Genomic DNA, 18,782 nt, shown 5'->3' on the forward strand with positions numbered 1-18,782 from the left:
TTGTGTGGTGGCTGAAAAGTAGAGCTGAAAAGCAACTTACTTTCTCGGTGTAACAACAACTGCGAACGCTACTTTCTTATACTCTTTTGCTGCTTTTCACATACTCGCGTGAAAGGACGCGACTCATTTGGAAAGAATATACGTCAGTCTGTCTCTCCGGGTGTGTTAGGACTCCCGGCTCATCTACAGCACGTAGCTGACGGTCACGAGATCGGTCATAATTATCAGCCTCGCATCATGCAGCCCTAATGGGATGTCTATGCAATGCAGGAGAAAGGCCCGTTCTTTGGCGTACTAACCAATAAATAATGCAGTTCGTTTACGTGGCAAATGTGATCGATAATCTAAGAGGGCCGGTATCCTGGCCGGCTCTTATCTTCGGCGCGAAGATGCTCCAAGAGCATCGAAGATGCAAGATACCGGCTTGTTATATATGTTATCTGCCTGAGGAAAGTTGCCTTCATGTGATGCTCGTCATTGCCATGCAAGTCTACGGGAACCGTGAGCCCGCGTAGCTGGTTCGGGGAGTCGTATTCATTCCCCTTGCAGCGTCAGTCAAAAAGTTTTCATGGGGCTTGAAGAAAGATTACGAAAAGCATCAAAGGCTTGGCATCATTGCACAATAGTATTTTAGGTGCCGATACGCTCAGCCAGGTTCCTGTGGGTAGAAGATATCCGGAGTTCTCTCTGCACGTCCAAATCGTCACTCTTCTTCTTTCCATTCAGTTAAGGGCCTTGAGGCATCAAAAAGTTCAGAGCTTCTCCTTCTTAAAGATGTCGCACGTCGCCGAAAAGTGTTCGAGCGTGGTTGAATCTGAATCGAGTTCGTCTACTGAGTGGAGCGGTGCATTGTATGGAGTTCGTCGGTAACTTGGAATGATAGGGTAGACATTCCTCAAATCAAGTCCAAGCAGTAGTCCATGTCCGTTAATTCCGCAGTTGTTTTCAGTCTCGGATTGGCTCTCTTCCTTACGGGCATTGAGGCGACAATTGTGAGCACGTCGCTGGTAACCATCGTCGATGACCTTCAAAACTTTGAACAAAGCAGCTGGATTATCACCTCCTACCTCTTAACATATACAGGTTGTCTGACTCAGCCTCAACACAGTTTGTCTCCGACTAATTTATATTACCTCTAGGTTTCATCGTCATCTGGTCCAATTTGGGCAACGTCTTCGGTGTTAAAATGCCCTCCTCAGTTCCTTGTTCGTTTTCACGGCATTCTCAGGTGGATGTGGTGGAGCGCAGACTCTTAATCAACTGTAAGTTGACTGATATTCTTCCTGCCTATCATGACAGATTTAAGATCCATGTATCGCAGAGTCATCAGTCGCGCCTTTCAAGGAATTGGTGGTGCTGGTGTATACACTTTGGCATGCTTCTCTTTCATCCGCATCGTTCCCCCTGAGCAATACAAGCTGACCACCACGATTGCTGGCGGTGTCATATCACTTGGCCTTGTCCTCGGGCCCTTGTTTGGAGGTGCCATTTCCAACAGTGGAAAATGGCGATGGGTGTTCTTGTACAAGTAAGACCACTCTACCTCATATTTGCCCAGCCTGACCATGATGGCAGTCTTCCAGCAGGTTCTTTTGCTTGGCTTGTCATTTTTCTCGTTCTTCCATCCCACTTCCCTCATGGATCTGAACCGCCAACTAGCGGGTCAAGATCATATCGAATTTGGCAGAATACCAAGTCTTGTTTTCGTCAGCTAGACCTGATGGGTGAATTCATCATTTTGACTGCCTGTTCGTTTATCATCGCTGCTCTTCAGGAAGGAAATTCTCAATATGCGTGGGACTCTTGTCTGGTCATCAGTTTTCTTGTGATCTCGGGAGTTTTCTGGCTTGCATTTGTTGGATGGGAATGGTTCATTTCTCGGCAGTGCCAAACAATTAGCCCGGTATTTCCATGGCGATTGACCCACAATCGCATCTACATGGGTATTGCTCTGTGAGTATTCCTATTCTGCTTCAAGAACTTTGTAATAAGTTGAACAAGCTAATGAGTGTTATTTAGAGGATTCTTTACAACCGGACTACCTTTAACCGTCTGTGTGATCATGATACCACAGCGATTCCAAACAGTGAATGGGAGTTCACCGATCGGCGCCGGCGTCAAACTATTGTCGTTTGCGCTTAGCTGTCAGGTCGGCATTATAGCCTGCTCTCTGTTGTCAGGTCGGGCTAAGATTCCTTTTTGTTACATAGCGCTATTTGGTATAGCCTGCCAGATCGCCGGTCTGTTTCCCTTTTCAGAAATTGCTTCTACGCCAGATCTTTGGCTAGGTCAAATTCGGATACCTAGTTTTAGCCGGGCTTGGGACAGGTCTATCTTTGTCCGCGTTCTACATGGCGACATCACTTGTGGTGGATCCGAAGGATCAAAACATTGCTCTCAGCATTGGGATCCAATTAAGATCCTTGGGTGGTGTCGCAAGAGTCGCAGCCTCGACCACCATTCTCCACCATTACATTCAGAGCCGATTGTCGTCTAGTCTGCAACCTCAGGAGCTGGCCGCTCTTTTGCAAACAACCAATGCGATCATACCTTCCCTTCAGATGTTCAACTCCACATGCGTGAAGTCTATGCAATGGCTTACAGCGCGCAAATGAAGCTGACTGGGGCATTTTCTGTAACGCAGCTGTTGGCCGTGGCGTTGATGTGGAAGAGAGAGAACGTGTGATGTTAAAAGCTTCAGGCTAATTTGGAAGAAGAGACCCCTGGAGAACTATGTCCTAATTTGAAAGAGAAAACCAAGAGATGTCACGATTTTGAAACCCCTATCGCTAGAAAGTGTTCTGATTCTCCAACAGCCATATTAGCTCCTTGTCAACAAGAGCTTTGCTCGCAATTATGACATTAAAAACATATCACGAGTTCACAATTCAAGTTAATCATGGATGATGTTGCCATACTGCGGACATCATTCCAATAGTAACTTTATTATATCTATTTCCGGTTAATGGATCTATTCACAAAATCTATTTTCCCTCTAATCGTGAGGCTAGCCTTTTACCGAGAGGATGGATAGCCGATGACTAATGCGATTCTCTCAGGCAAAGGAACTCCCTATGTTTCAGGACTTGGAACGAAGCTCAAGTGCTAGCACGAGCAGAAGGGAACTTTGCTAAATTTCAGCCCCCATTTCTCAAGCTTCTATTCTTTTGTTTCCCCCTTTACATTTTGAAAACTTTTTTCGCACAACAATGCCTAGGAGCTCGACCCTTCCCATAGTTGTGGACGAAAATCAACGAGGAAGACCCAGTCTAACTTTTCTACTTTTCTTACAAGTAATCGTTGCGAGCCTCCTAGCCTATCTTGTTCTTTACACGCATTCAAACTACCCGGGAGAGCCTGGATCGTGGGTTCTCGTGAAGTTTACCCCGTCAATCTGCTTTTTGCTGATCTTGGTTCTTCAATCATTGGGTTAAGCGATGCCTCCGTCTCTAGCGAAACCACCTTTCTTGTTGTCCCGAGATCGGGTAGCTTCTAGGCGCCAAACTCGATTCCAGGCGACAAATTGCCTGAGACTACTTAGCATCTCCTGGACCCTTCGGCGGTAGGACCCTGTGACTTACAATTCCATCTAAATTCCTGAAGCATAGCAAAAACGATATCGTCTCATCAAGAGACTAAGACTGCCATTCTTCAATTGTACTCGCGAATCGAATTTCCTTCAGTCTCGACTCCAACAGAGATGCAGCCGCTCTTTCGCTCTCCTGTCGTATGCTTCATACAGCGTGCAATATGAAAACGCGCAGGAGCTTCCTTAAAATCTGTGAATTTCCCAATGATCTTGGTATTGATTCTCATTTGCTTGTTGATGGATATCCTGAAGAGACCTATTCTGGGTCATTATGTATACAAAATCTAGCATTGCTGGAGACCGAAATGTCAAGTAAAGTGCGACATGGGAGCGCAAGAAAGATCTGCGCGACCCAGGGGAAAATGAAATTTTATTTTCTTGAGTGCGCTATCCAAAGAGCTGCTTTCATCGGCCAAAGGGAAAGTCTCGTGCTCAATATGATCAGACAACAAAGCACGAGCGATGGCAACGATAGCCCTTATTCATGGTGTGGGCATAGGTCAGAAGATTCTTGGGGATGTAAGACTTTCAGTTGATTGACAGTATAGCTCTTATTCCGTTCGCACCAAGTTCATCGCACAGACTTTATCGCCGATTCTGATTTCGGTCTCACCAAATCCAGAGTGGACTAATTTATTAGTCCCAGCATGTTAGGAAGCAAGCACAACACCGTAGCTCATCCAATCAAGCATGATAGAAATCTTGGCCGCGGGCCATGGGTTAATGCCATTGAACTAGACAAAAATTCGACCTCATACACCGTGGAGATCAACCAAAACAAAAAAGATCATCAGATATGATTATATCTGATGATAAAGATGGTTCCAGAGGGGGTCGAACCCTCGACTTTGGCGTTATTAGCACCACACTCTAACCAACTGAGTTATGGAACCCGTTTGTTATGTCATATTTGGATTTTGTGGATCATATCGGAACACGCTTAGATAGGGCGGGCATCATGATGCCCTAGATCCAAAATGGTCACTTAATTCTCAACCACGAATTTAATTTATTTAATTGAAGATTATGCATCATACGCAAGATACACTATCTTGTTCTTACGATCAATCATTCTTCGCGCATGTTTTGAATATTGAATCTACAGATGCTGTCAGAGCCATATAGTACGGGGGTCCAATATAAAACGACGCTAGCGGCTGCCAAGGCCATATATGAGAGATGCTGACGTAGTTGCGGTTTCAAGTCCCTCTTAATCCATAATTTGGCAATGTGAACCAAACGGTTCCATAACTCAGTTGGTTAGAGTGTGGTGCTAATAACGCCAAAGTCGAGGGTTCGACCCCCTCTGGAACCACGTTTCTTTTTGTTTTTGCTTTTTTCACTAACTTACCCAATTTTTTTGGGGCTCCAAATTCCTCCCAGATATGACACTTATGCAGAAATTTCGGGTTATATGTGATACGGGGGCTAGGCACAGCAAAGCACGGTTGTTCTCGATTCTTAATGCCAACCCAGGCTTCGAGCGATTTTTTCCATCTCAAAAAAATACGGGAGACATCGCCCCTCAAAGGCTCCCGATGACCCATGAGTCCTGCGTTCGGCAGCCTATTTGGCATACAAATTTTTCGTATACTACTCATTTAGTTATTTGAGTAAATGCTCGGGTATGGATTGGAGGTGCTGCTTTTTCATTTGCACGCATTTTCGACGGTTCCTGGGACTGACTTGTGGCTACAATTCCAAGGTTGGTCTCGGTTTCTTCTATTTAATGTTCTGGGTGGTGGTGTGAATATAATAGAGCTCATGTCTACATATTCAGATTATTCCAGTTGGCATGTTCATATGTCTTATATTCATGTTCGGCAGTGGATTTCGAATGCCGCCAAGATCCCGGATAATGGCAGGTATATATCTCCGGCTGCAGGATTTACTTTGGATTAGTCTCAGCCTTCCAGCCTTCCGTTGCCCGGCAGACGGTTGAATTTAAACAGCGAACCCACTCGATAAAGCCGAAGTCATATCCAGAAGCTTGAAGCCCATTGACCAACTATCTTCACGCATAATTATGCATGAGCTTGTTCGCGCTGTTGATTGCAGAATTACTGATTCCTTGCGGCTCTAGCTCATATATCCAAAAAATTGCCTCATCAACAAGGTTCCATAACTCAGTTGGTTAGAGTGTGGTGCTAATAACGCCAAAGTCGAGGGTTCGACCCCCTCTGGAACCATTTTTATAATTTCGTTTTTTGGTCTCACGCTTCCCATCCCTGTAAATTCAGACTAGGATCGAAAACTTCATTTTCGTTATCGAAGTAGTTTTTTTCATTCTTTAAATATCCATGGAAAGGTATGCTGGTGATGGGTCATTGTCCTACTTTCCCGAGTGAACCCTGGCATAGGCATTGCCGGAAGATGAATGACTCTTGGATCTTGACACCATCAAGACTTGCGTGACTGCTCACTCAGGAATTCTGAGAACGACTCGTCCTTCGATCTCGGAGCGTTCGAGACGCCCTAAGACATCAAGAAGATCGCTCAGCTCATAGCACTCTATGTGCGCCTTGACATCACCCGCCACCGCCATTGCCAACAATTCATCCATTTCCCTCGCAGTACCCGCAGAATTTCCGACAATTTTCAGCCCTGTTAGCTCAAAGGAATCAGCGCCAGAACATACTCGAATGCTACTGTGAACCGAAACGGGTGCGATTTTCACCTTTGACAATCATGTCGAATGGGGAAGCTGGCAACCGGAACGGAACATTGGGAATTCCAACACAAACCAGGGTTCCCAGAGGACGAAGCATTTGCATACTTTGCTCATATGCGCGTTCACCGTTGGCAGTACAGATAACAGCGTGTGCGCCGAGCCCGGAAGTAGACGCCTTGACAGCCTCTACAACATCCACCTCGGAGAAGTCCAAAAACTCCGTAGCACCGAGAGAGACGCATAATTGCCTCTTCTTCTCACCCCTACAGAGTGTCAACTTTCTTCTATTATAGGAAATGATGTGAGTACTGCCGCAAGGGAGCATACTTATCAATTGCAAGAACCCGTAGCCCTTTTTTGACAGCAATCTGTACGCCCCTAGTCACATTGAACATTAGCAAAGGGATGCAAAACCCCGGTTTGGAAAGATGTGGCCGCACATATGTCCCAGGCCTCCACCTGCGCCAACAATAACAAGCCAGTCACCGGGCCTGGAACTGGTCTTCATGATCGAAGAATACATAGCGATCCCGGCTGTGAAAACTTAGCCATTCGACTTTCATGATTCGGACAGGGAGCACATTTTGACAGATTCTCACAAACATACCACAAAGAAGGGGAGCAGCTGTATCAGGAGACAATTCGGAGGGAATTTTGGTGACATGAATAGCCGGGCTGACAATGTACTCTGGAACGTTTGGCCATTAACGAATAATTAAATAGATCCCACATTCTCAAAAAAAGTAAGCTTACGCTGGAAAGTACCCGGGACATTCTAAGTTCTCAAAAGTGAAAGGTTAGATGGGTCCATATAAAGTATAGAATGCTCCGCAAAGTAATGGGAGATAATGACACACCGCGCCGGCGTTTCTCTGATTGGGACATGCAGTGTGATTTATGGCACATATCTCGCACTCGAGACAGGAGCTGTACAGCCATCTAATGAATTGAATTTTCGTCAGTCCGCCAGAGCCGAATGCAGATGATGCCGTTAGCTCTTACCTGATTCCAACTCTCTGGCCCATCCACAGCTTATCATCGATGCCAGATCCAACTATAAAAGATGGAAAGATTAGTAATGACCTTGAATTTGATATCGATGGTTCAAATCAATGTTTTCTTGCCTTTAATCACCGTTCCCACTCCCTCGTGACCAGCCACGTCGGTCTTCATCGGCGTATCTCCCATTATACTATGCAGATCGGAATGGCACACGCCAGAATACTCGAGCTTAATCAAGATGTCATCATCTCCGGGCTCAGGTACAGGATGGGTGCTGCTAATCGCCACTATAGATGTGGCAGACGAGCATGAAGGTGGAACAACGGCTGCAATCTGCGTGGACGGAGTGGCCATACTGTCTTGTTAGATTCACGAACTGGGATTTCAATGTCTTGATTGGCTCTGAAAGTAAGAAAGAGAAAGATCTAGTCAAACAAAATCAGAGACCAGCCACTAGATAATGGAGATTTGGCGTCGGATCGCAAGTGCGGGGGTGAAAGGCATCCCGCTTATCTCGATTGCTTAGAAGATAGGGAAAGTAACGATTTGTCAATCTCTAAAGAATAGGGTAACAAACCAATAGAAAGGTGCCTATACTACGCAATCTGGAGCTAGACATCGAGCCCACAAAACCAAGGAGGACTTTCATCTCGATTTCAGTAGTCAACCCTCACAGCAGTCCATTACAGTATTATCATAACACCCGCAAAGTACACCCTAACCATGTAGCAATATAAGACAAGGACTCCGCCGGTCTCAGCAGAGCCGAAGAGAAAGAAGCGGCATAGCACCCCGAATGCAGCAGGATGACCCCGAGTCGCGCGAGTAACCTGGGGGGTCAAGGTATATCAAAGATCAAAATCTATCGTACGACATAGATATTCTTCATGCGCTCTCCGACTGGATGGTTTGCTACAAGTGAAACGGTCAGTAAATAATAATCAGAAGCATACTCGGAGAGACGAACCACTAGCCAATCCATGCCCTCATTGATACCCTTGCCATCAATGGCGGAACAGGCAACGATACTCCAGTTCCGGTCCCGCAGCTCTCCCAATTTCAATGCCTCGGAGATTTCACCCGCCCCCTTGGCACCAGGCTGGTCTTGCTTGTTAGCAAACACCAGCAAAGCCGCATCGCGAAGTTCATCCTCATTGAGCATGGCCGACAGTTCATCTGCCGCGGTCCCCAGCCGCTCGATATCTGTAGAGTCGATAACGAAGACGACGGCTGCGGTGTTGGCGTAGTAACAACGCCAGTAGGGGCGAATGGATGTTTGGCCACCGAGATCCTAAAGATACTGTTGTCAGTGACTACCAAACGATATTCCTCTGATAACAACACGACGTACCCAAACATTGAAGTTCAGGTTCCGATATGTGACTGACTCGACGTTGAAACCGATGGTAGGAATGGTGGTAACGACTTCGCCGATCTGTAGACAGGAGCTGTTAGCATCGAATCTGCCAACGCGCCTGAAACGCCGTATGCGATTGGGAGTGGCGTCGTACCTTGAGTCTGTACAAAAGAGTGGTCTTTCCAGCATTATCCTGGGAGAAGAATGTAATCAGTGTTTAGGTCCTGCGCTGTCCGCGGGTATTTCTCGCCGCGCTGATTGAGTAATCGGAACGAGCTGTACGTACGAGACCCAGGATGAGGATTCGAATCTCCTTTTTGGTCCAGACCAAAGACCACAGACGCGATAATGACCCTCCCATGGTTGTGTGTAGTGACGAGGTTTGAGTTGAATTCACCTGGGTTGGTTCGCGGATATGACAGGGTCCGAGGGTGAGTCGCAACGGTATGTCGGGAGTGAATTAAGGAGGGTCACTCCGTAGAAACAGTCAATCAAAGGACGGAATGATTATGGTACAATCAGAGCAGAAGAGAGAGAAGTGAGGGGAGTTGAAAGGATGGTGGCAACCGCATTGGAGCGATCGGCCTGTGCGTGTGGGCGGTCAATCGGGGAGTCGATGGGGATCTCGCTCCCCGTTGCTTTCTTTGGCCTCTTCCCATTGACACCGGTCTTCCTACCACTGTCACTTACGGCTCTGCGTGCGCAAACAGAAACCAAGAGCCTGCATTGCATTCTCTTTAGATCGAAGCGCATCCACGTTGACCCGGCGCGGACGAATACCCACACGCCTTCAACATGGTGGGCAAGAAGTCGGGCAAGGCCCTTCGTGATGAGGGTATGTCGTTCCTATGAATTGGTTATGAAATTTGCCATGCGATTGGGCCGATCATTGTCTAACCTTGAACGATTAGGTCTCGAGCGCACGGATAATAACATGGAGCTTTCCAGCTGGCCCCAGATCCCAGCTATTAACCAGAAGAATTACTACACGTGAGTGGTCATATCTACCTCTGCTACCCTGAAGCGTTTATGGGAAGGATAGCCATGCTTATTATGCCCTTAATTTAGTGACTACCTCAAGAGAGACGACCAGTACCTGGCGTTCAGACTACAGAATGAGGAGGCAAGGACGAAAATGACCAAATCCGCCAAGGACAAAGACCGCGCCCTCGCAATGGCTAAATCCAATGAAGGTGGCGATGCCGAGGCAGAGGCGGACGGTGATGCCAATATGGAGGACGCGGAAGAGGTACCGGCGGAGACTGTTGGCTCCAAGGTCATTATCATTCACATTGGCAGCCAGAACCTGCGCATTGGATTGGCTAGTGATGCCTTGCCGAAGACAGTACCAATGGTCATTGCGCGAAAGTCGAAGACTAGCGAAAGCGAAGACCGAGAGGAACCTAAACCAAAAAGGCAGAAGCGAGACGATGACACCCCCGAGGAGGCCGAGAAACTCTTTGGTGAGGAGGTATGTTTCAAGGTTTCGTATCCTACAGGCAACTTGCTAGTAACTAAATATGGATATAGTGGTCGTCTCATTTCAATCGGATGTCAGGAGACCTCAAGGTGCACATGCGACAGAACAAGCGTCGAATGCTGCCCAACTCGAAGGAAATGGTCGTGAACTATAACCGAAGAACGAACCCTGAGATTATCTCGGAACACAACGATCCACTGCGTGTCGACTGGACAGAGCTGTCCAATCCTCCGCCAGAGTACATCATCGGACAAGCTGCGCTAAGGGTGCCGGACTCTTCAAATCCTCGCTACAAGCTCTATTGGCCTATCAAACACGGTTGGTGCAATGAAAGGGACTACCAGAGCAAGAGAATGTTGTTTTTGGACATTTCGCTCATCCTTGAAGATGCAATCAAGACTCAATTGGGTCTGGCCAGCAAGAAGGACTGGCCCCAGTACTCCTGCGTATTTGTCATTCCTGATCTGTACGAGAAGTCATATGTCAACCAGGTGCTTGAAATGTTGATGCGAGAATTTGCCTTTGCGCGGGTTTGCTTCATCCAGGAAAGTTTGGCGGCAACGTTCGGTGCCGGCTTCACCTCTGCCTGTGTGGTGGATGTTGGTGCTGAAAAGACATCAATCTGCTGCGTAGAGGAGGGCATGTGCGTTGAGAACTCACGCGTGAACTTGAAAATGGGTGGTCGAGATGTCACCGAGACCTTCATCAAGATGATGCTGCATGATCACTTCCCCTATGCCGATATTGATCTGTGGCGGCGGTACGATTGGTTGCTGGCAGAGGAATTGAAAAAGAATATCTGCACGATGAACGAGGCCAGCGTTTCCCCACAAGTCTTTGACTTCCACCTTCGAGTATCAGGTAAGGATACCGTGAAGCACACCTTCAAGGCTTTCGACGAAGTTCATCTGGCGCCCATGGGCTTTTTCGAACCCACTATATTTGACAACGAGGACAAGCTCAAAGGGCGTCGAAAGTTGATTGAACCTTCCGTTGACATATATGATGGGTCAAACAATGACCCTACCTCTGGAGCCCAGTCCGAAATCATGACTGCTCTCGCCCCTCCACTTCCACCCAGCGAAAAGGCCGATGGAGAGGCCCTAGTAGCGACCGCCGACGTCCAACCCACTCCCAGCAAACCCCAACAGCCCAGTGCATTGGGACGAATCCAGGAGCAGGAGGCCACGCCCCGCTCATCTGTTGCTGGCTCCCCAGCGCCAGAAGCTGCAGGCACTCCACAGGCAGGTGGAAGCACCCCTGCTGTACCTGCACCGACGTCCCAACCGGCTCGTACCTCGGTCGAATATCGCAATGATATTTTGCCGATCTTCCCATTAGACAATGCTATCCTGACCTCGATTGCACACGCCGCCCGATCCGATGAGAAGAAGATGCGCGACTTTATCGGCGGAATCATGATCGTTGGTGGTGGCAGCTTAACTAGTGGCTTCAACTTGTATCTGGAAGAGCGGCTCCAAATGCTTCGCCCAGGCTTTGCAAAGGATATCATGATCGGTGTACCGCCACGAGAGATGGACCCGCAAGTCGTTGTATGGAAGGGGGCTAGTATATTTGGCAAGCTAAGTGGGACGAATGATAGTTGGATTGGAAAGCTCGAGTATGACCGGCTGGGTCACCGGCTGATGGCTTACAAGTGTATGTGGGCCTACTAGGGTGGTGTTTATTGTGACGGAATGCCTTTTTTTCTGGCTACGTAATGGGTGTTTAGGAATAATGGGCGGGTTTTGGTTGAATGAATCGAATGTCTGTATCATTTTCCCGCGCAATTGAGTGACAATTTGTTTATTGCCTGTAAACTTCATTCATACTTCGGATTATCCCCTTTCCAAGGATTATCTCTACTCCGGTTGCTTCCTCTCTCATGTCAACGACGGAGGCGGTCGTGCTCGGCAGAATCTTTAGCAATGCACGACCGACTCGATTCTCGGATGCGACCAAGCTCTGTATCGAAACCCTCGTCCTGCCCCTTGGGGTTCTCCTGAATTTCTTATCGTACCTGGTTTTTCTGAAATCAGCGATCAGTCAAACGACCTTTGTGATCCGACCGGATCAAAGCTCTGTCTGCTTTGTCTCTACCTCGAGAAAGCTAATTGACACCTACTCTCGGAAGCGTGACTCTCACCTGAACGCCAATATGTCTTCCAAGTCCAAGGAGGGCCAGTCTTCGGGCGGCTTCCACCAGGATTACATCGCGTCACTGCGTTACCGCAATGACCTCCCTCCACCTGACATGCCCCCGAAGTTCCTCGACATTCCCCATGAAGGCCTAAGCCGTTTCCTCACTCCTGGTTTTGCGTCGAATCTGGCGCGTCGCGAGGAACCCAATGTCGATGTTGATGCCGAGGGCGGTATGCCATTGACCTAGTCGGTCTCCCGGGTCTTCACTTGGGAGACGAAAGTGGTATGTGAGCACTGTTTGTTAATTCAGAAATGAAGGAAAGGTCGCTAATGGGGACTCATCATAGCTATTATGGCTCCCGAACACCCCGGACCTCTTGATGAGGCAGATCTTCCCCTCCTGATGACTCTTGATCAACTTCGCAACCCCGCCCCTAAAAACACGAATGTTAGTTTCCTTCGTCGCACGCAGCACATCTCTGTCGAGCGAGGGCGGCGGCACCGGGTGCCCCCGTTAAAGCTCAGGTCCGTATCGGTAAGAAGAACAAGGTTTCAGTGGACGACCCGCGGCACATCAAGAAGTTCATTCAGAAGGGCTTCGACATTGCGTACCCCGAGAGCAAGCACACTGGAGAAGATACAGAGAGCCGAATTCGCGGCCTCGCCGCCACAAAGGCCGAAAGTGATGCGTGGGCAAACCCTGTGCACCCGAGAATCCTAAATTGAAGCCTGTTGGTTTCTTTCCCGTGCTTCCTGATCTTGAGGGCTTCCCGGATCCCGGTGGGTACGTTCAGTTCAAATTCGACAAGGCGCCTGTGGGTGGTATCGCTGGAAAGCGTGACAAGCGCATGGAAGTCGCGTTGCTTCACCCACGTGCTCCTGAAGAGCGCATTTGTCAAGAACACGCCTCGAAGACGGCTCTATACGAGGCCAACCCCGGCGTCTACCCAGACCCTGGTCCTATTCCATTCGATTACGAGCTCCTCTTGCCAGAGAAGCATGAGAATGCAAAGAAGATCCGCAAGAGTATGAACATCAACGACCCCGACCGTGACGACGACAGCCTCTACACCCACGAAGGACCCGATGGGAAAAAATTCCACCGCTACGACCGCGCTCGCACCTATGCCACGAGCATGCAGTCTCTCAATACCGAGCAAAAACAGCGGGACATCGCTCTGACTCTCTTCAAGCCTAACGAGGGCGAAACCAAGCAGACGGCCGCCTATTACTACCCCATTCTGGGTAAGACCCGTCTGAAGCCTGAACGTGCCCGCACAATTGCCCAGGCCGGTCTGGCGCCCAACGCAACTCAGACACAGGAAGACCAGATCGACCAGATGCAGGTTGTCGTTCGCGACCCCGATGAGGCTGAGGTGTACAAGCGCTCTCTGCACCGCGCCAACATCGACCCGAAGTTTGCCAGTACACTTCCCCCTCCTCCCGAGCTTCCTGCTGAGGAGCAAGAAGAACAGCCCGCTGCAGCTGACGAGGACGCTCAAATGAGCGATGAATAGAGCACGTAAGGGGTTCTTACAATGACGCATGCGTGAAATTCCTTTCTTGAACATTACAAATTCGGAGTACTTATGGAGCCTGGCGTCTGGTGAGCGAGACAAAAAGGCGTTATGTACCTTTAGAATTCATTAATTCCCAATAGTACAAATCTTTACGCATTGTTCACCTCTCGTTGGAACTATAGCTCGACATGTATTTTGAACGGCAAATGTCTGCACTGAAGCGCCATTACGCGGTAATTCCAGCTGTTTGACCTCATGTTTCATGCACATTGATCAGATATGTTATCGAAAAGATCAAAAAAACACCTCGAGATGCCATTGACGATTTGATCCCAAGTCTGTCGTCATTTTTCAAGTACTGTAGCATAGACCATTTGAGCAAAGATGTTCCGCTCACCGCCTGCGTCTGCAAAAGATCCCGATTCTGTCCTGCGATTATCGCGATCTCGATCTGCAAGGGCGCTGCGTAGCCAGAATCTCAGATCAAATTGCAATTGTCTCAGGTATGTTCAAGCTCAAGTCACCGCATGGACCGGAATGAACGCGTGGTCACCTTTCACCACAGTGCTAAAGCACTAGTCGCACCGCAATTCCGGGATCGGGAATCGCTGGAACTAACCCTTCACCCAGGTTCAACGCCGCGCATACTCGAGACAGCCCAATTAAGCGCATACGCACTGTACAGGCAATATGACATCCCGTTCCGCATCTATCGCCTGGCGAAACAGCCTCCGGGCCCGCGCCTTTCCTACCTACCGCTGGAGTCAACGGCCTCGGCCTTTCTGCCACGGACCGAACGGTGCGGCGCTGTCCGATATGCCTCCGAATCCGCCCCAGGAAAGGCCGCCGAGGTCGTGAAGGAAGCTCCTAAGGAACTTCCCAAGGAAGTTAAAGAGATCCCTAAGCGTGCTGGTCGTAAGTCACGGAAGGGAATCTATGGTACTTCGTTGGCGGTTGTGCTGTTGGTGGGATACATCTATGGCACGGATACTCGGGCTAGCGTGCATCGGTATGGTCTTGTGCCTCTGATTCGGATGATCTACCCCGATGCCGAAGATGCGCATCATGCTGGTGTGGATGCGATGAAGCTTCTATATCAATATGGTCTTCATCCTCGTGAGCGCGGGAATCAGGATGGTGATGGTGCTTTGTCTACTGAGGTATGTTGCATCGTGAGATGACGCTGTCCGCGCGTCCAATGCTAACAGGCTGCTGTGAAGGTCTTTGGATACACCCTCTCCAACCCCATTGGTATCTCCGCTGGTCTGGACAAGCATGCTGAGATCCCCGATCCGCTGTTCGAAATTGGTCCCGCCGTTGTCGAGGTCGGCGGTACTACGCCCCTGCCCCAAGATGGCAACCCCAAGCCTCGTGTATTCCGCCTGCCCTCACAGCGCGCCATGATCAATCGTTACGGTCTCAACTCCAAGGGTGCCGACCATATGGCCGAGGTTCTCAAGCAGCGTGTGATTGACTTTGCCTACGCCGCTGGGTTCGGCAAACACGAGGAGTCCATCCAGCGTGTTCTAGACGGCGAGGCCAATGTTCCTCCGGGTAGTTTGGTCCCCGGCAAGCTGCTTGCTGTGCAGGTGGCCAAGAACAAGCTCACCCCCGATGGAGATATTGATGCTATTGCGCGCGACTACGTCTACTGTGTTGACCGTGTTGCCCGCTACGCTGATATTCTCGTCGTGAACGTCTCCAGCCCCAACACCCCCGGTCTGCGCGACCTCCAAGCCGCCGCTCCATTGACAGCCATCCTAACTGCTGTCGTGAGCTCCGCCAAGAATGTCGATCGCAAGACCAAGCCCTACGTGATGGTGAAGGTCAGCCCGGATGAAGACTCAGATGAGCAAATCTCTGGCATCTGTGAAGCAGTCTGGAAATCCGGTGTCGATGGTGTCATCGTCGGCAATACGACCAACCGCCGGCCCGACCCTCTTCCCCACGGCTTCATCCTTCCAGAGAAGGAACAGCAGACTTTGAAGGAGACAGGCGGCTACTCTGGCCCGCAGCTCTTTGACCGCTCCGTCGCCCTTGTTGCCCGTTACCGCGCCCTCCTCGACCAGGGACCCCAGTCTCAGACTGACGCGCCCCAAGGCGAGCAGACCCCCGCTAATGCTCCGCGCAAGGTGATTTTCGCTTCGGGTGGTATCACTACCGGCCAACAGGCGCGCGCCGCTCTGGACGCTGGTGCCTCTGTTGCGATGATGTACACCGGCGTTGTGTATGGCGGTATTGGCACCGTGACGCGGGTTAAGCAGGAGCTGCGCGAGGAGCTGCAGAAGAAATGAAGCGGTGTGCATGTATGGTGAGAAAGAAAAACAGGGATAGATTATATAGATTTTTTTTGTACATAGCAACAAGACAAGGGTTTTGCATGAAATTTTTTACTCATTCATGTTTCGAAGCGGGGCTGAGCTGGCGCTGGAGCAGGAACTTTCATTTCTCGTCCGACACGACCCAAGGCGGAAAACGACTTTGCTCTAAGCCACTTTCTTGCCTACTTAGGCAGTACCGTAAGGTGTGAATCATCCCGAGAAACTCGGATTACTCCATCCGTTCAAAGAATAGCAATTGAGTCCACAACGCGTCCACTGAGGGGCACATAGGGGCATCGGGTCCAGTTTTTGATGCATTGAGAATCCATCGCGCGGATGAATTCAGGGGAAAGTGCCGAATCAAGAAGCCACAAAGCAAAAATGCCGATCGAAACAGCTTTGGCGCGTGACAGGGACGAGGGGGTGGGGACAGAAATGAACCCACCAGTTCTCCATTCTCCCGTACTCCACGGACTCCATCGAAAGCCGGGATCCCCAGGTTAGGCTTCCCGAGAAGTTGGGGGTCGTTCCCCTTTTCCTCACTCGACCCGCATTTAACAGCTGTCTAGACCCGTTGTGGCGGGGCGGGGGACGGTATGAGCCTAGGGGGTATAACCATGACCGTATAGTGTAAGATGCGAAACACAATACACAGTGTGTATAATCGGTGGCATTTGAGATGAAGGTTAAAACGTATGCAGGATTGCAGGATTGCAGGATTGCAGGTTATGGGCTGTTCCAATCAGGCGACACCCAATGTCTCCTCCACCTCGCGGACGACTTTGCGTACGCCTTCAATTTCGTGCGCGAATCGGCCCAGGAACATGCCATCGACGGCTTTGCCCAGGCCGCCCGCGCCCCAGAGACCGGGCCCCGCGCTGCCACCGTAGAGAACTCGCGCCGTGCCGGGACGAGACCCAACGACACCGCGGATGCCCTCCACGACTGCGGCGACGTGGTCGACGCCCGCCGGCTTGGGTTTACCGATTGCCCACACGGGCTCGTAGGCGAAGATGACGGGTGCATCGGCGGGGATAGCATCCAGCACAGCTCGGACAAGAACTGCGCATTCGGACACGGCCTGCCCGACCGCCTCCGAGGCCACGGCTCCCGGGGCAGTGACTTCTCCGACGCAGACGAGGGGGATCATCCCCTGGGCACTTGTAGCAGCGGCCTTGCGCGCGGTCTGCTCATCGGTCTCGCCGAAGATGGCACGGCGCTCAGCATGACCCAATTCAACGATGGAGCAGCCGAGAGACTTGATTGCGGCTGGTGATACCTCGCCGGTGTAAGCACCGTACTCTTCCCACATGCAGTCCTGGGCGCCGAGGAAGAATGGCGGGGCGACGTGGGGATCCCGGAGGCAGCGAGCTTGTTCTCGAATTCTCTGATGATGTCGGCACATGGCCAGATGGTCAGGAAGTCTGGGATAAGAGCGAGCAAGAGCTTCTCGCGGTTTTGGGGATGGACGATCTCGTTTGCGGGGTCGAGGAGGCCGCGAACGTAGCTGAGGGTGCGCTCTGGGGTAAAATACATCTTCAATGAGATGAGGAGTAGTTTCTCCGGAATCACAGGGTAGGTCGTAGGCGCCATGGCGGGTGTCTATGTCCTTGCGGAGTGAATTGAGTGTAGAGTATTCCGTGTTGATGTTGATGTTGGAGTGTTTCACAGAAATGTGGATACGTGGATACAATGGGGTCCCCGGACAACCAGGATCGGATACCTCGGTGCCTACTTCTCCCGCTTCGTCCCAAATATTCCACTTCAAACTCGAAGGAAAATAAGACAAGTGGCCTCAATCGGGAGTGAAATATGTTGTCTGGTTGTCTGGTTTGTCTGGGCATCCCGCGGACGCATTAGTAGCGGATATGGCGCCCAGGGGAGGGGGATGGCCCTACAATACTTCCGAGGGGATCGAGCACGGCTGAGGATCGGAGGCCTGATGTCACCAAGTCTGAGGATTGGGGCTGGATGCAAGAAAGCCTCGCGGTTCAAGGCTCAAGATTGCGACCAAATGGCCGAGAAAATGATGTCGATGTATGAAAGGGGTAAAGGCTCAAAGGCAGAAAAACCTGGTTCGCAACGATGATAAGGAGAGAGGAGGGTCAGTGCCCGGTTTAATCTCAGGCACGAAAACATTAGCTGAAACCGGTTGCACGCTACAGTAAGACGCTTCCCGATGGGCCTTCGAAGTCTTTGTCGCTACTTTGCATGTGGCTGTCCCGAGCTCGGCAACCATGAGTATCGAGCGATGAACGATGAATGGTGAACGATGCTCACACCTACGCCTACGCCTACGTCTACGCCCACCACGAGGTAGTATAGTAGCCATCCCTCCGGAGTCCACACGACACCATTAGCAGAGAGTGGAATCCGGAGTAGGTTCATACATAGTGGGGGGGGGTTGTGGCTTTCATAACCGCGAAGTAACCAACGGCGTCATCAACAGTGGAGTCGCAGTGGGGGGGAGCATTTCTTACAGTACCAGATCCGGAGTCTCAGGCATCCAGGCCGCATCGATCAACTCGCTCCTCCTACCGTAAATTAATTCGACCAGTCCAAGCAAATAGGCAGAGTTCCGGGTAGTCCAGGTGGACTCTCCAAGATAGGCCTGAAATCAACGGAGTCACTACTTTACCGTAGTGCCCCGATCCACAGCAGATCAGGTTTACGGCTTCGGTACGATGACAGAATTATTCG

At 50.2% G+C, this 18,782-nt stretch overlaps 8 protein-coding genes across 8 annotated transcripts; 5 read left to right on the forward strand and 3 right to left on the reverse strand.

Annotated features, from left to right (window-relative positions):
• Positions 1-920: 920 nt before the first annotated feature.
• Positions 921-1,532, forward strand: N7477_008735 (major facilitator superfamily domain-containing protein; the record flags this gene model as incomplete). Its single annotated transcript, XM_056970398.1, has 2 exons — positions 921-1,086; positions 1,300-1,532. The coding sequence occupies 2 exons, from the start codon at positions 921-923 to the stop codon at positions 1,530-1,532; spliced, it is 399 nt and encodes a 132-aa protein (XP_056820430.1).
• Positions 1,533-6,008: 4,476 nt separating this feature from the next.
• N7477_008736 (Alcohol dehydrogenase superfamily zinc-type) lies at positions 6,009-7,145 on the reverse strand (the record flags this gene model as incomplete). The annotated part of the gene is made up of 6 exons (XM_056970399.1): positions 6,009-6,193; positions 6,246-6,523; positions 6,588-6,638; positions 6,701-6,794; positions 6,868-6,948; positions 7,118-7,145. The coding sequence occupies 6 exons, from the start codon at positions 7,143-7,145 to the stop codon at positions 6,009-6,011; spliced, it is 717 nt and encodes a 238-aa protein (XP_056820431.1).
• A 1,002-nt stretch (positions 7,146-8,147) lies between these two features.
• Positions 8,148-8,980, reverse strand: N7477_008737 (ADP-ribosylation factor family protein; the record flags this gene model as incomplete). The annotated part of the gene is made up of 5 exons (XM_056970400.1): positions 8,148-8,174; positions 8,230-8,553; positions 8,614-8,697; positions 8,774-8,812; positions 8,906-8,980. 5 exons carry the CDS (start codon positions 8,978-8,980, stop codon positions 8,148-8,150), a joined length of 549 nt encoding a protein of 182 aa, XP_056820432.1.
• A 434-nt stretch (positions 8,981-9,414) lies between these two features.
• Positions 9,415-11,775, forward strand: N7477_008738 (putative chromatin remodeling complex subunit (Arp8); the record flags this gene model as incomplete). The annotated part of the gene is made up of 4 exons (XM_056970401.1): positions 9,415-9,454; positions 9,531-9,609; positions 9,688-10,090; positions 10,150-11,775. 4 exons carry the CDS (start codon positions 9,415-9,417, stop codon positions 11,773-11,775), a joined length of 2,148 nt encoding a protein of 715 aa, XP_056820433.1.
• A 209-nt stretch (positions 11,776-11,984) lies between these two features.
• N7477_008739 (RNA polymerase II-associated Paf1) lies at positions 11,985-12,488 on the forward strand (the record flags this gene model as incomplete). Its single annotated transcript, XM_056970402.1, has 1 exon — positions 11,985-12,488. One exon carries the CDS (start codon positions 11,985-11,987, stop codon positions 12,486-12,488), a length of 504 nt encoding a protein of 167 aa, XP_056820434.1.
• Positions 12,489-12,593: 105 nt separating this feature from the next.
• On the forward strand, positions 12,594-13,758 carry N7477_008740 (uncharacterized protein; the record flags this gene model as incomplete). Its single annotated transcript, XM_056970403.1, has 3 exons — positions 12,594-12,689; positions 12,767-12,943; positions 13,036-13,758. The coding sequence occupies 3 exons, from the start codon at positions 12,594-12,596 to the stop codon at positions 13,756-13,758; spliced, it is 996 nt and encodes a 331-aa protein (XP_056820435.1).
• A 387-nt stretch (positions 13,759-14,145) lies between these two features.
• N7477_008741 (dihydroorotate dehydrogenase 2) lies at positions 14,146-16,055 on the forward strand (the record flags this gene model as incomplete). Its single annotated transcript, XM_056970404.1, has 3 exons — positions 14,146-14,264; positions 14,447-14,921; positions 14,970-16,055. The coding sequence occupies 3 exons, from the start codon at positions 14,146-14,148 to the stop codon at positions 16,053-16,055; spliced, it is 1,680 nt and encodes a 559-aa protein (XP_056820436.1).
• A 769-nt stretch (positions 16,056-16,824) lies between these two features.
• Positions 16,825-17,675, reverse strand: N7477_008742 (triose-phosphate isomerase; the record flags this gene model as incomplete). Its single annotated transcript, XM_056970405.1, has 2 exons — positions 16,825-17,453; positions 17,486-17,675. The coding sequence occupies 2 exons, from the start codon at positions 17,673-17,675 to the stop codon at positions 16,825-16,827; spliced, it is 819 nt and encodes a 272-aa protein (XP_056820437.1).
• Between the last annotated feature and the right edge of the window lie 1,107 nt (positions 17,676-18,782).

The sequence above is a fragment of the Penicillium maclennaniae genome (genome assembly GCF_028827695.1).
Source record: "Penicillium maclennaniae strain IBT 15551 chromosome Unknown utg000007l:1.0-4884863.0:1.0-4888362.0, whole genome shotgun sequence".
Lineage (NCBI taxonomy): Eukaryota > Fungi > Ascomycota > Eurotiomycetes > Eurotiales > Aspergillaceae > Penicillium > Penicillium maclennaniae.